The sequence below is a fragment of the Panthera leo genome, chromosome D1, assembly GCF_018350215.1.
Source record: "Panthera leo isolate Ple1 chromosome D1, P.leo_Ple1_pat1.1, whole genome shotgun sequence".
Classification (NCBI taxonomy): domain Eukaryota; kingdom Metazoa; phylum Chordata; class Mammalia; order Carnivora; family Felidae; genus Panthera; species Panthera leo.
The window spans coordinates 72,981,075-72,996,148 of NC_056688.1; the positions used below are offsets into that span (position 1 = coordinate 72,981,075).

The window sequence follows — 15,074 nt, forward strand, 5'->3', positions numbered from 1 at the left end:
ACTAAAGGAGAGAGTGCACAGAAAGAGCACAGCATAGTGCCTGGCAAATAGCATGCCCTCAAATACAAATCTGTTGACTACATCTATTCTCTCCCTCATCCCTGACTCAATTTTTTCTTTCTTTTTTTTTTTTTAACGTTTTTATTTATTTTTCAGACAGAGAGAGACACAGCATGAATGGGGGAGGGGCAGAGAAAGAGGGAAACACAGAATCCGAAGCAGGCTCCAGGCTCTGAGCCATCAGCCCAGAGCCCGACGCGGGGTTCGAACCCGCGGACCGCAAGATCGTGACCTGAGCCAAAGTCGGACACTTAACCGACTGAGCCACCCAGGCGCCCCTCAATTTTTTCTAAGTAGTAATGTATCTAGGAAAAAACTCCCATTTCCCAACCTCCCTTGGAGCTAAGGGTGATCATGTGACTTAGATGTAGCCAATAAGATGTTAAAAGATGTACACAGAAATTGCTGGGTGGGTCTTCCGGGAAAGTCTTTTTAAAAAGTCACACTTAGCTGACTTAGCTAACCCTCCCCTTCTTCCTGCCTGGAACTTAGACTCTATGTTGCATTGGAAGGTGACAAAAATAAAAATAAAAGCCACCTGCTAAAATCTGGGTAGAAAGTGAGAAAGAGCCCAGGTCCCTGATGGCACCAGGGAGCTATTATTCCAGCCTAGACTACCTCTGGATTCCCGTTATGTGAAACCCAACTTGATTTTGCCATCCTAAGTTAGGCCGTTCTGTCACTAGCCACCAAACACAATCCCTAACTGTTAGAAGGGGCTAAACATCATTAGCAGGGATTGGGTCCCTCCATTTTCAGCACATCACAGCAATGCTACTTGTCTGTTTAGAGCAAATTCTTGTTTCCTCCTGCAAGTGGGAAAAGCACTCACCTCAGTCTGGGGATACTTCTTTCTTATTCCTTTTCTTCACAAGAACTTGGAAGTTAACAGATCACACCAAGGACTAATATTTTATTCTGCCTCTAAACCCTTTTATCTCACCTGGAAATAAGAACTAACATTTCCCTCTGTCTTAATGCTAAATACACGCACACACCACACACATTAAATCTCAAAGACTTGGATGGGAAGAGGAATGACAGCTTGTAAGGGCCTTGGTTGGACTTTGGTCCAGGGGCAGATACAGCCATCTGTCACAATTCCATTGGAGGATATCTCCCTACTCACCACACCTAAATGACCCAACCAGGAGCCCAAGAACAAGGGCCAGGCCACCGATATTCTTAGAGAGTTTAGTCTGAGCCAGGTCAGGTGGCAGAAGTCCTGCCCTGGATAAAGAAACCAGTGAAGCCTGTGTTGACTGAGGCTAAGCCCTGAGCACTGACCCTGGTCTCAGGAGGGCAGTGGGCTCAAAGTCAGAACTGACCCTAGGCACTCTCCATAGACTTGTACAAAAGACTGAAGAGAAAGGGGCACAAAGTATGTTCGGAGCCTATGGCAGGCTTGCTCACTTAAATTCCTAACATTTGAGGAAGGAAATGGCTGCAGAGAAATGGCAGACAGGAGTCTGTTTCTTCTTTCCCCCAGAGTTAACTAGGGCAGTCCCCCTGGGAGGGCAGGGTGGGGCAGATATCTGGCTCCCTCTCAGGCTCTGCTCTAAATTAACAATAGAGGGCCTGACAGCTCTGAAGACACACTCTCCAATTCTCCACACTGTCCCACCCTAAAGAAGAGCAAAGCTAAAGAAAAAAAAAGGCAACACCAGACTGCCAAGCTGGGATGCCTCTTGCCTCAAAGAGGTGGCTACTGGCAAAGTCCCTTGTGAGGTTTTAAGGATTGACAAACCAGACAAAGGAAGTCTGGTTACTCTGGGTCCCCTCACTTTGTTCATTTCTGCCTAGAGAATCCTTCCTTCTTCTTTCTACTGAGTAAGTCATGCTCAACCATCACAGTTCAACCCAACCCAGTCTGGAGTTCTGGCCAAGTTCACTCACCTTCCATCTCCCTATGGCAGCTACAGTTTTGGGTCATTCATTTTTTTGTGGCTAATGCTTGGTTATTATTACCATATGCTGGTATGGTCCTCATATGTGCCAGGAATTAGAGATTAGACCATCTGTCATCCCTACAACAATCCTGCAAGGCCAGTACTGTCAAGCCCAGAGAGGCTGAGGGCAGTCAGTAAGTACCAGATTACCTACAATAAGTTTCTCTACTGAAGAATAGGAACGATGGCAGCAACAGTGATCACTGAGCACTAACTAAATGCAAACCCCTGAGCTAAGCAAATTAAATAGATTACCTCTTCTTCTCATTGTAAAATCCTCCAAGGCTAGGGATATTATTATTCTCTCATTACAGGTAATAAAAGTGAAGCTGAAAGAGGTTAACCAACTTGCCTTGAATCATGCAACCAGTGACATATACAGGATTCAAATCCCATCTGATCTGACCCCAAAGCCCTGCACCTGCCTGAAAACGTCTCCACAAATTACTTCTGCTCAGGATCCAAGGGGCTTGTCCAATCTTAGGTGTTCCTGCTACACTTTACTCAAAGTGATCAGCATTTGGAAAGCCAAATATTTAGTTCTCTGAAGAGACTACAAACAGCCAGCAATGTATGGGCTATTTCTGAGCGGGCTGGTTCCCCACACACCAATCCCACAACAGTTGTCCGACTCCCCCCTGACATCCCAAATCTTTATTTGAACAATTTACAGGTAGAGTTTTTGTAACTGTTTTGTTCATCCATCCATCCTTCCACCCACCTGCCCAGCCAGCTAAACATCCATGCACCCATTCATTAACGAACTGCTTACTATGTTCCATTTTCAAGAAGCTTACAGACTAGTAGGGGTGACAATGAAAAAGCATGCCTTGATCTTGCAGTTTGTGAGTTCAAGCCCCGCGTCGGGCTCTGTGCTGACAGCTCAGAGCCTGAAGCCTGCTTCAGATTCTGTGTTTCCTTCTCTCTCTGCCCCTCCCCTGCTCATGCTCTGTCTCTGTCTCAAAAATAAATAAAACATTTAAAAAAAGAAAAAGCATGCCAACATAGCTTGAACATGAAAGTCCTACGCAAAAGGAATGACACAGTTCTACAAACTGGGGTATATAACACACTGAAGGGTCAAGGAATATTTAGGCTAAGGCTTGAAGTATGTGCTGAAGTTCTCCCAGTAAGGGTGAGGACTGGAGAGGCAGATGAGCAAGGCCCAGATGGATCCTGGTGCCTCATGAGATGGACCTCCATCTCTCACCTGGATCCCATCACAGTCTACTCTCCCCCTCGCTCCCTTAGATTCAGCCACACTCCCTAGCTTTCTGTTTCCCCAACAAACCAAGCTCCTTCTTGCCACAAGGTGTTTGTAAGGGCCCATTCCTTCTGTTTGAAGCACTCCACCTCAGTTTTGCATCCTTAACCTTCATATATCAGTCAGGCCTCACTTCCATATACTTCCCACAGAGGCCTTCCCTGACCATCCAAACAAAAGTGGCTACTCTCTGCCCCCTCTCCCCTCCCATCCCATCACCCTATTTTACTGCCTTCATGCATAGATCATGATAGAAAATTGTCTTGTTGTTTACCTGTTTATGGTCTATGTCCACCTCTCCTACCCAAGAATGCATGGGACTTTGCCTCTTTCTTTGAACACAGCATCTTTAACAGTATCTGCTGCACAGTATGCCCTCAATAAATACTTGTAGAATAAAAGACTAAATAGATGAATGCATGAGTACAAATGCACCCAGTTGAAGAAGTTCAGTATGGCTGGGGCATAGAGAATGGGGAATGGTGAGACATGAGCCCAAAGGTATAATAGGGACTAGACCCATACAGTGCTCAAATGCCCTAAGGAAAATGGTTTTTACTCCAAAGGTGATTAGACAATAAGTTCCTACAGTCCAAAGACAGGATTACCAGTTACACAGAGACCAGAGAAATTTGGAAACTGAGAAAAGAGATAAGTTGTCTTCTGATAGGCCCTCCTATTTGAGCTGCTTGTCAGTTTTGTGAGCTGTGAAAGCAAGCTGACCTCTTGCTTGCTTAGTGTTTTAGCTTATTGGAGAGGAAAAGACATTCTTAGACAACAGACAAAAAGCAGTCCAATGGCAGAGTTGGGAAGACAGATTTCAAGGAGGCTGTAGGGAATCAAAAACCAGTCCAAAGTCTGGCAAGTGGGAGAACATGGAAATGGAGGGTAGAAATTATGAACAGAAGGAGATAGAGAGCAGGATTGGGCAGCACTGCTTGGTGCACTCTCATATGGGTTGGGATCTTAAGAACACATGAATGATTGGGCGCCTGGGTGGCTCAGTCGGTTAAGTGTCCAACTTCGGCTCAGGTCATGATATCATGGTTTGTGAGTTTGAGCCCCGCGTCAGGCTCTGTGCTGTCAGTTGAGCCTGAAGCTTACTTTGGATTCTACACCTCCCTCTCTCTCTGCCCCTCCCCCATTCACGCTCTGTCTCTCAAAAAATGAATAAACGTTAAAAAAAAAAAAAAAAAAGCATACATGAATGAATTTCTATCAAAGATCTCTGAAGCCTGTGTAGGAAACAAAAGGATAAAGAAAGGAGTTGAAGCGAGGGTGCTCAACTCTGCTCCTGGGTCAGAGTAATGATGTAGGAAGAGGCTGGAGGGGGAAGGAGGTGAGAGGCAGGTGGAGGGATGGTGCTGCAGGAGCCTGAGCAGAGCAGAACCACCATGACCCTGCTAGGGGATGAGCACATCCTGACAAGGAAGAGTGCATTTTGCTCACAGAAGACTCATCATCAATGTGATCCAGGGGATGGTCGATGAAACTGGGTGGTTGTAAAGAAAAAAGGGCCAATGACATTGTCAAACCAAACCCTATGGAAGGCAGCATACCCAATACAAAGTATCTTAGGCATCCTATTAAGTAAGCACGTTATACATTCATTTATTTAACTTAACACTTGTAATAGCCCTATGAACTGAGGTTTATTTTTTTTTTCAACATATGAAATTTATTGTCAAATTGGTTTCCATACAATACCCAGTGCTCATCCCAAAAGGTGCCCTCCTCAATACCCACCACCCACTGAACTGAGGTTTAAAAAGCATTCCCAGGGCACCTGGGTGGCTCAGTCAATTAAGTGTCTGACTTCAGCTGAGGTCATAATCTCATGTTCTGTGGGTTCGAGCCCCACATCAAACTCTGTGCTGACAGCTCAGAGCCTGTTTTAGATTCTATCTATCTCTCTCTCTATCCCTCCCCCACTTGTGCTCTGTCTCTCAAAAATAAATGTTAAGAAAAAGTTTAAAAAGGATTCTCAATCTGTACAAGTGACACAGCTAGAAAGTGGTAGAGATGGGATTTGAACCCATGTCTATCTGACTTCAGACACTAAGCTCTGGGAGGAGAACATAAGGTAAAAGAAACCAATACAGTAGGAAGTAAGGGGGTGAATCAATCAGCTGGCCTGGACATTAGTTGCTTGCACCCCCTTTATCCCATTCCAATGGGTCATTTCTCCTTCCTCTGCCCACAGCCCTAACATTTCTTGGGCATCCACCCCTACCTTGCCCGCAGTCCCTGTGGCCTGGTTCTCAGAAGTGAAGAATGTATCCTGGATCGGTGCCAATCAGCATGTATATTCCCCGTCCACAGTACATGATTTAAGGTTCAAATATTATCTAAGCCTGTCTAATCAGAATGCCTCTCTCTGGACAAGAGTTTCTGGACAAGACTCTGGCTCTTTCCTGCTGGACTTTCTTCAGCCAGACGACAGGAGTCCAGGGCTACTGCAGCTATTTTGCCACCAGATCTTTCTTAGATCTGCCAGGAACCTCCACATGGAGCTGAAGAATGAATCCAACCCAAGGGTGGCCAGACCTCAGAGCCTGAGAGAATGACTTGTAATGATACTGTCTGAGCCTTGAACCCAGCATTTCTAAAGCTAGATCTATCCTGAACTTTTCAGTGAAGCAACCAACGAATTCCTCCCTTTCTAAGGTAAATTTGTCTGCATTTTCTGCTGCCTGCAATCAGGAGTCCTACTATACCACATATGTAAGCATCTGCCTATATGGATAATGACAGAAGCATCTGATGAGAATCAAGTTGGGGAGAGACCAAGACCGTTACACAACCACCGGGGCCCCTCACTTAACACAGATGGAGATTTTCCAGTGCAGATCACAAAACTGAAGGAAAGGGAAGATTAAGTACTGCCTAATGAATAATTCTAACTAACCAAATGTCTGAACATCTTATTCTGGGGAAAGAACATTTAGTGAGTCTGGATTTGCTTAGCTGATAATCTCTCAGAAAGTTAAGAGGAAATATTATTCTGCCTTTATTCTGACTCAGAAGGTAGGACAAATTTTTTGGCTTGTTTTGTTTTTTAAGGAAGGAAACTTAGGCAAACATGATTATGGGATTTTAAGAGTTTATTAAGAGAATAAGAAAAATGTTACAAGTTCAGAGAAAAACTAGGGACAATACAATGACCTGAGACCCTAAAAGGGAAGGAAGGCAGCCCAACAGATAAAGGATGGAGCCCCTCACAAACCAGAATCTGATAGTTAATTATAAAATCTTTAGGTAGGAAAAAGTTAAAAAAAAAAAAAAAAAAGGCCAAATCTCAGGTAGCAAATTAATCCTGAATGGTTCAAGCAGGACATCACTTTTCAATCACAACACTTCTTCCTGTTAAACCTGGTTTCATTCTCAGGTTATCTTTGACCCAGTGCCCTCATCAGTCATGATGAACTGAACAAAGATGGAACACAAGAAAGAATTCATTTGCCATTGCTGGTCTAAAGAAGCCAGTACAGGGGCGCCTGGGTGGCTCAGTCAGCTAAACGTTTGACTTTAGCTTAGGTCATGATCACACGGTTCGTGCGTTCGACTCCTGCCATCAAGCTCTGTGCTAACAGCTAAGAGCCTGGAGCCTGTTCTCTTTATGCCCCTCACCCCCCTCAAAAATAAACATTAAAAAAAATTTTTTTTTAATAATAAAGAAGCCAGTATAACAACACAGGCATCTCTCAGAGCTCAAGTTATAAAAGGACATGCACAAGAAATGGAAGCTGGCGCACAAAAATCAAGCACAGATCTATAGTGGAATGGGCCCACAGGAATGATGGCAAAAAGGGCAGAGTCTGGAAGGAGCTGAAGATGGTTTATTTAAAGCAAAACAAAAACAAACTTTTTCTTTTTCTTAAAATTAAAATGAGGGGCACTTGGGTGGCTCAGTCATTTAAGTGTCTAACTCTTGATTTCGAGTCAGGTCATGATCTCACAGTTATAAGATCAAGCTGCACATCAGGCTCTGTGGTGGGCGTGAACCCTGCTCAAGATTCTCTCTCTCCTGCAATCACAATTCTGGACTTAAAGACATATTACAAAGCTATAATCATCAACACAATATGGTACTGTCACCAAAAAAGACACTTAGATCAATGGAACAGAATAGAGAACCCAGAAATGGACCCACAAATGTATAGCCAACTAATCTTTGACAAAGCAGGGAAGAATATCCAATGGAACAGAGTCCCTTCAGCAAGTGGTGCTGGGAAAACTGGACAGCGACATGTAGAAAAATTAACCTGGACCACTTTCTTACACCATACACAAAAACAAACTCAAAAGGTATTAAAGACCTAAACATAAGACAGGAAGCTATCAAAATCCTAGAGGAAAAATCAGGCAACAACCTCTTTGACCTCGGCCGCAGCAACTTCTTACTCAACATGTCTCCAGAGGTAAGGGAAACAAAAGCAAAAATGAACTATTGGGACCTCATCAAGATAAAAAGCTTCTGCACGGCAAAGGAAACAATCAGCAAAACTCAAAGGCAACCAACAGAATGGGAGAAGATATTTACAAACAACATATCAATAAAGGGTTAGTATCCAAAATCTATAAAGAACTTATCAAACTCAGCACCCAAAAAACAAATAATCCAGTGAAGAAATGGGCAGAAGACATGAATAGACACTTTTCCAAAGAAGACATCTAGATGGTTAACAGACACATAAGAAGATGCTCAACATCACTCATCATCAGGGAAATACAAATCAAAACTACAATGTAATACCACCTAACACCAGAGAATGGCTAAAATTGACAACTCAGGCAATGACAGATGTTGGCAAGGATGCAGAGAAAGAGGAACACTTTTGCATGCCAGTGGGAATGCAACTTGGTGCATTCACTCTGGAAAACAGTATGGAGGTTCCTCAAAATATTAAAAGTATAATTACCCTCAACCCAGCAATTGGACTACTAGGTATCCAAAGGATACCTAGGACTACTAGGTTATCCAAAGGATAAGGACTACTACCTTATCCAAAGGATACAGGTGTGCTGTTTTGAAGGGGCCCATGCACCCCAATGTTTATAGCAACACTACCGACAATAGCCAAAGTATGGAAAGAGCCCAAATGTCCATCAACAGATGAATGGATAAAGATGTGGTTTATATATGCAATGGAGTATTACTCAGCAATCAAAAAGAATGAAAGCTTGCCATTTGCAACAACATGGATGGAACTAGAGTGTGCTATGCTAAGTGAAATTAGAGAAAGACAAATATATGACTTCACTCATATGTGGAATTTAAGATACAAAACAGATGAACATAAAGGAAGGGAAGCAAAAATAATATAAAAACAGGAAGGGGGACAAAACATAAGAGACTCTTAAATACAGAGAACAAACTGAGGGTTGCTGCAGGGATTGTGGGTGGGGGGATGGCTAAAGGGCAAGGGGCATTAAGGACACTTGTTGGGATGAGCACTGGGTGTTATATGTAGGGGATGAATCACTGGATTCTACTCCTGAAATCATTATTGGACTATATGCTAACTTGGATGTAAATTTTATAAATAAATAAATAAATAAATAAATGGGATCATACCAAAAAAAAAAAAAAAAAAAAAGAATTAAAATGAAGAAGGGGAGGGCTTTAAAAGAATATGATTAGATGTAAGTATCTCTGCCTGGGGCAGATGATGTAGTATAAATAAAGGCAAATTCTTTAACTTCTAGATTGAGTTCCATAACTTCATCAAGAAGAATGATCTTCTTCATGAAAAAGAAAACAACCTTAGTTAAAAGAGACTAAAAGTCCAAGATGGAGAAGAAGATGGGAAAGACCCAGCCATCAGGACCCCAGGGCCTCAGGGAACTCAGAAACAGGCTCAGGAAATCTCTCAGGTGATGTCTGAGAAATCAAAGAGAACAGGAAAAAGGCCAGAATATTAAAGACTGGCAAACAGCATCCTGTTCCGTTAACCACAAGACTGGACAGCCTGCAAGCAACCTCTGCAAGGGACCAAGCCACATCCTAACCTGAGGATATCTCACAGCACACAGGGAAGGAAGCACCGAGAGAAGGCAAACAACTCAGCAGAAAAATGGGCAGAGGAAAGGTAGAGGCAGTTCAGTGGAGGAGAAATACAAGTAGCCAAAAAACAGAAAAGATCCCCAGCATCGTGGAGACATACACTGAAATACTATTTAACTACACAGCAGCTCAGCAAAATATTTTAAATCTTAATAATATCTACTGGCAAAGATGTGGGTAGTGGACTATACAGCTTTCTTTAAACTGCATCTTGGTGTACCAATTAAAATTAAAAATACATTGTATTTTGACCCAGCAACTTGAAAGACTCACACATGCAGACGCTTGTAGAAGGTTTTCCATTGCAGGCCTATTTATAATAGTAAAAGATGAGAAAAAATAAACCATTACGGTTTGGAGCATTATGGTCTTATAAAACACCATATACAACAGTCCAAAGTAAAGCTGATCCACATACACTGATATAGATTTTCAAGATATCATTCGTGCTTTAAAAAAACACAAAAGAAACACATATTTCTTTAAGTGCACATATGTATATAAATGAATTTAAGTGAAGTTAAAAAGGATGCCCATTAACCTGATAACAGAGATTACCCTAGGAAGGTAATTAAGGATATTTTGTCTTTACTCTTTGCATTTTTTATAATAAAAATATCATTTATTGTATAATTTTATTTAAAATGTGTGTATATACATACATATATGTATATGTATATACATACATACATATATGGTTTTTTTAAGGATGAAAAACAAAAACTAAGAAACAGCATTAGGAACCAGCATGTGCACTAGGAATAAGACGTATCAAAGAAACACCAATGTTGGGGCACCTGGGTGGCTCAGTTGGTTAAGCATCTGACTCCTGGTTTCAGCTCAGGTCATGATCTCACAGTTCTTGAGTTCAAGCCCCGCACTGGGCTTCATGCTGACAGTGCAGAACCTACTTAGGATTCTGTGTCTCCCTCCCTCTCTGCCCGTCCCCTACTCACTCTGTCTCTATCTCAAAATAAATAAATGAAACTTAAGAAAAAAAAAACTGGAAAAAACTAAAAAGAAATACCGATGTCACTGTAAACAGAGTGCCCACAGGCTAATGGCAGATGCTTTCACATCATCATCATGGACACAATAGACAAATGCAGGCTGCATGACAATGTTAGGAGGTAGAGTCAGATTTGACTGAACACCTGCAGTTACTGATTCAGGGTCTATGTGGGAACTTCCAGCATAGTCATTCATCCTGTCCTATCTAACACATTCATTCATTCTTTCACTCGCTTATTCACTCAACAGACATTTAACGGCTTACTCTGTGTCAAGTGTGCAGAAGATACAAAGACAATCCCTCCCTGAAGTCCAGGATGCTGAGAAGTATACAGAAGGTGGGAAAAAAAAAAAAAAAAAACAGCGTGGGAAATGCTTGACTGAGGTATTATGGAAGCTTCAAGAGTAGGGCCAGACCCCAGGCTGGCCCCTTGAAGGAGGTCACACTACACCCTCTGTTTGCTTCAAGAAAGACGGCATGAAGCTAGGAAGTACCACTAATACCAAAAGTCACATACACGTGAGTTGGAAAAGGTTGACAAGCTATAACACGCCATGTGAAATCCATTTACAGTCACTAAAAAAATCCCACCTTTAGGTTGCCGGAGAATAACCTTTTATTTTGAGGCCTCACTGACAGACCATACTCAAAGAGGCCTCTGAACACAGCAACGTGTTCAGATAGTGGAAAATGGGGGGCACATGAGTGGCTCAGTCGGCTAAGCATCCAATTTCAGCTGAGGTCATGATCTTGCAGTTTGTGAGTTTGAGCCCCACATCGGGATCTGTGCTGTCAGCATGGAGCCCGTTTCAGACCCTTTCATTCCCTCTCTCTGCCCTTCCACCGCTCATATTCTTTCTCAAAAATAAACAAACATTAAAAAAGAAAAAAAGAAAAAAAATGGGCCCATGTCAGATGAGGACTCGCTAAAGGCACATCCTGACTTTTCTAGGGTTACCTTATTTCTTTGAGCCCCTGACTCCACTCATAGTCCTCCTGTGCTTTCTCTCGAGGAATCACCCACAGCCAAAAGACTCAGGAATTTCAAGATCCCTGATTGTACCCTTGGTTTGTCCACTTGAGGAAAGGGGTGACTGGACAATAGCTGCCCAGCTAGCCTCAGCAACATGGTGGTCACTCTTTGGCACATTTTCAGTTTGTAAGGTCTTTCTTGTCTGTCTCTCCCTTTCCCAATCTGGTGCCCCAAGGCTGTCCATCTCACCACACATCAGAGAAGGAAAAATGAGAAATACACACACACCAGGTTCAAGGGCTCCATATCCCAAGCAGTCACTTCCCGCCCCCAGGCCTTGGCATTTCTCTGCTCAACAAAGAGAGGTCCAGATAACTTCTGTGGGACCTTACCATGTATGCATTATCTTTCCAACAGAATTCGTTGTTAAATAGGACTTCAAAGAAAGGGCAGGGCTTAATACAAGTGAATGAATGGTGGAATTTGGGGCACCTAAGAGTTCTTATCTGGATCCCCATCCTAGTGTGAGAAGTGCTCTGACAGGGACCCTCCATTGGGACTGACCTCTTTAGTGATGATCGAGACAGCACCTGTGCGGCCTGGTTCATGGCCCGGACCCAAGCATTCATGTCCTCCTGGGTGTCGGCACTGAAGTAGTAGGTCCTCATGCCTGACTGCTCGGCCTGAGAACCCCCTGTGGAGCTATTATAGATGAGTGCTCGCATCCCCGTGTGCACAGCCTGTAAACATGAGGCAGAAACAAAGGTCAGAGAGGTCCGTGCACATTTCACTTCTGGGAGCAAAAACAAGAAGACACTCTGGCCATGTTCTTCCCTCTTCCATATTAAAAGCCCAAGTACCACCCAGCTTGTTCCCACACCTAGAAAACATCACAGCTGGATTCCCCTTTCCTGGTACAGTCAGACCCAGTGATAGCTGTGTCTAGTCCCCATGGTCAAAGCCAGGCAGCTGCACCTATTCCTACTTATCTTACTCCTGCTTAGGGAGGGCCACACAGTCAAGGCTTGTGTGAGAAAGAGTTTTTCAAAACCCTCATTCTGTAGAAGCAGACTCTCTGGAATCCTTGTCTTGGCTCTTCTGAAGCACGCAATTACTGGAATTGAGCCAAAAATTAGCAATAACAGCAAGTGGCTTGGTGCAGATAGTCACTGTGCCTCACCACTCGGGCATGACATGTGATGAGTGCCCATCAACGCTGCTGCTCTTCTGGCTCTCCAAAGAGGCACTACAAAGTTTGACAGAGCTAACATTTGACTGAAAATCCTTGCACACCTAGTATGTGCTAGGAAGCCTCAAAGTGCTTTCACATGTATCCTTGCAAAGAGTCCGTGAAGAGGTAATGGAAATGATCACTGAAAAGTAACCAGGATAGGTACAAACAAGAGGAAACACCAGTTTCTCCCCACTGTGTTCTGATAAGTAGGGGCCTGTCTTAAAGTTGTAATGAAAAACCTCATCAAATCTACATAGGAAGATGGTATAAAAAGGAAGACCAAAAAAAAAAAAAAAATAGAGGAAGATCAGCAAATCTGATCAGTGCCTGTTATGTGTCTCCTGGTTACTTCCAGGACTTTAATCTCATTTTAATTCCAATAGCTCTGAGAGGTAGTGACAGAATTTGTATTTTACAAATGTGGCAGATGAGGGTCTGAGATGTTAAGTAACTTTCCCAGATCTCCATGCCCAGTAATGGATTCCTCAGAGTATTTAATATTACCTGGCATCATTTATTTTATACACTAGTTTGCTTATCATCTGTCTCTTCCCTCCAGAATATAAACTCCATTACAGCAAGGACTTTGTCTGTTACTACGGTATCCCCAGGAACAGTGCCTGGCACCTAGTAGGTACTTAATAATTGTTTGTGGAATAAACGAAGAGTTGGAACCAGGATTTGTACATAAGTCTCTCTGACTCCAAGCCCAAGCTTCTCTATATAATGCTCCTAGGTCCTGCCCAGATATTAGCATGATTACACAGATCACTGGTCCAAAAATGTGGATCCAGAAAGAAAGGCAGACCCCATGAAAGGATAAGCCAGAGAAAACAAAATGAAAGAACCAATTAGGAGCTGAAAAATGACATGCTTCTAGAACCACTAATGGTCACAGATGAAAACTCTCTGATAAACTGTTGACATTTGCTTCTGTGACCCACCCTAACATCTAGGTCCAAAATGTATATTAATTATGGATCTGCTACTAATATTGACATACTTGAATCTATCCAGCTAGTTCCAAGAGAGTACAGGCAAACTTAGCCTGCAGGTAAGGGTCCCTACAGTGACCAAAGCAAACCTGATTTCCTTCCTTGCATGTTTAAGGGATTATCCACTGTCCCAGATTCCTCCTGTTTTAGCAGGTGGACACGTGGCAGTGAGAACAGAATGAGAAGGAACTTGTTGTGTCTGTCAATCAGCAGAAATTCTTGGAAAAGCTCTCCCATGTAATGACCCCATAAGATCTCTGATACCTCCTCCCAGACTTTCTGCCCAGTCACAGGTGGGACAGGCACCCACCCCACCAGACACAAGGCCACTCACAAGCATAGCTAGCCCTCAAGGGTATGATAGATAGAGCATGTTCCTGCTATACTAGTGTTTGTGGAGCCAGCCTTGTCTAGGAAATCAACACGGGACACCCTTCAAACAGGGGGACTTGGCGTGTGTGTTCACAAATGGACCTTGGGAGTTAGATCCAGCATTACAGAGGAGCTAACATGATCACAACCTCAGTCACTAATCAAACTGCCAATATGTGCTGTATCCAGCTGCCCTTGGTTCTAACCAACAGGTTCTTAGCCACATTCTGCCTGTGATTGGGCATAAATGATGTATTTACTGCAAAAGTGAGAAGTGCAGGGAGTTGGCCACGTGACCCAAGTCCAAAGTGCCCTGAGCCAGAGAAAGATGCCAAAACCAAGATGATGAGAAGCCTCCTCACCCCTTCCTAGTCTTATCTCAAAGATGTTCCCTTCCCCTCTGCTCTTCACTTTCCAAACAACAGTCCTATTAGGCAACTTTGCATGACCGAATGGAAAACTTTAGGCTATAGTTAAAGGAAATGGAGATGTATGCAAGGACGATTTTACCTCAAAAACTTAATCCCCCTGGGATAGGACTGTTCTCCTGGCCCTTAGGACCTTGGTCTTGATCCGGCACTAGAGATAAAAGCTAGAATGCTCACACTCCAAGCCCCCAGCATCAGCCTTTAGAACATAGAGGCCTAGGTGAGGAAATGTAGGAGCACTCCAAAGGCCAGGGCCCATCAACTGACTCATTCTCTAACTCATTCATTCAACAATAATTTATCATTGATTATTTATGTGAAAGGTACTGTACCAGAAATTGAAGCAACAGCCTTAATCAACGTCAAGATAGTTTACAATCACATAAGAAGAGAAAGACTACGGACAAAAAACTACAATTGTTATAAGCATCGTCAAGAAGTTCAGGATGCTATAAGAGAGGACATCAGGGGAACCTGGCCTGACCTGGAGAAGGAATTACCTATGGAAGTGACATTTAAGCTTCCTTCTACATAGTAAGCAGATATGTTAGTAAAAGTAGCACAGTGGGATGTGTGGGACCCCAAGACAGACAAGAGTATGATATATTCAAGGATGAGGCCGGCATGCCTGACACAGAGAAAAGGAGAGAGCAGGATGAAATGAGGCCACTGGAGCTGGCAGGGTCAGGTCACCGGAGCCACGTGGTCACGTTAGGGTTT

At 43.2% G+C, this 15,074-nt stretch overlaps 1 protein-coding gene across 3 annotated transcripts in view; it reads right to left on the bottom strand.

Moving 5' to 3' along the window:
• The window catches only part of PLEKHA7 (pleckstrin homology domain containing A7), a 218,492-nt gene that overhangs the window by 52,324 nt on the left and 151,094 nt on the right, over positions 1 to 15,074 (bottom strand). For all 3 annotated transcript variants that reach the window (XM_042905813.1, XM_042905812.1, XM_042905811.1), the window contains exon 9: positions 11,890 to 12,065. In XM_042905813.1, the coding sequence (XP_042761747.1) occupies positions 11,890 to 12,065 (176 nt within the window). The remainder of the gene's footprint in view (positions 1 to 11,889; positions 12,066 to 15,074) is intronic.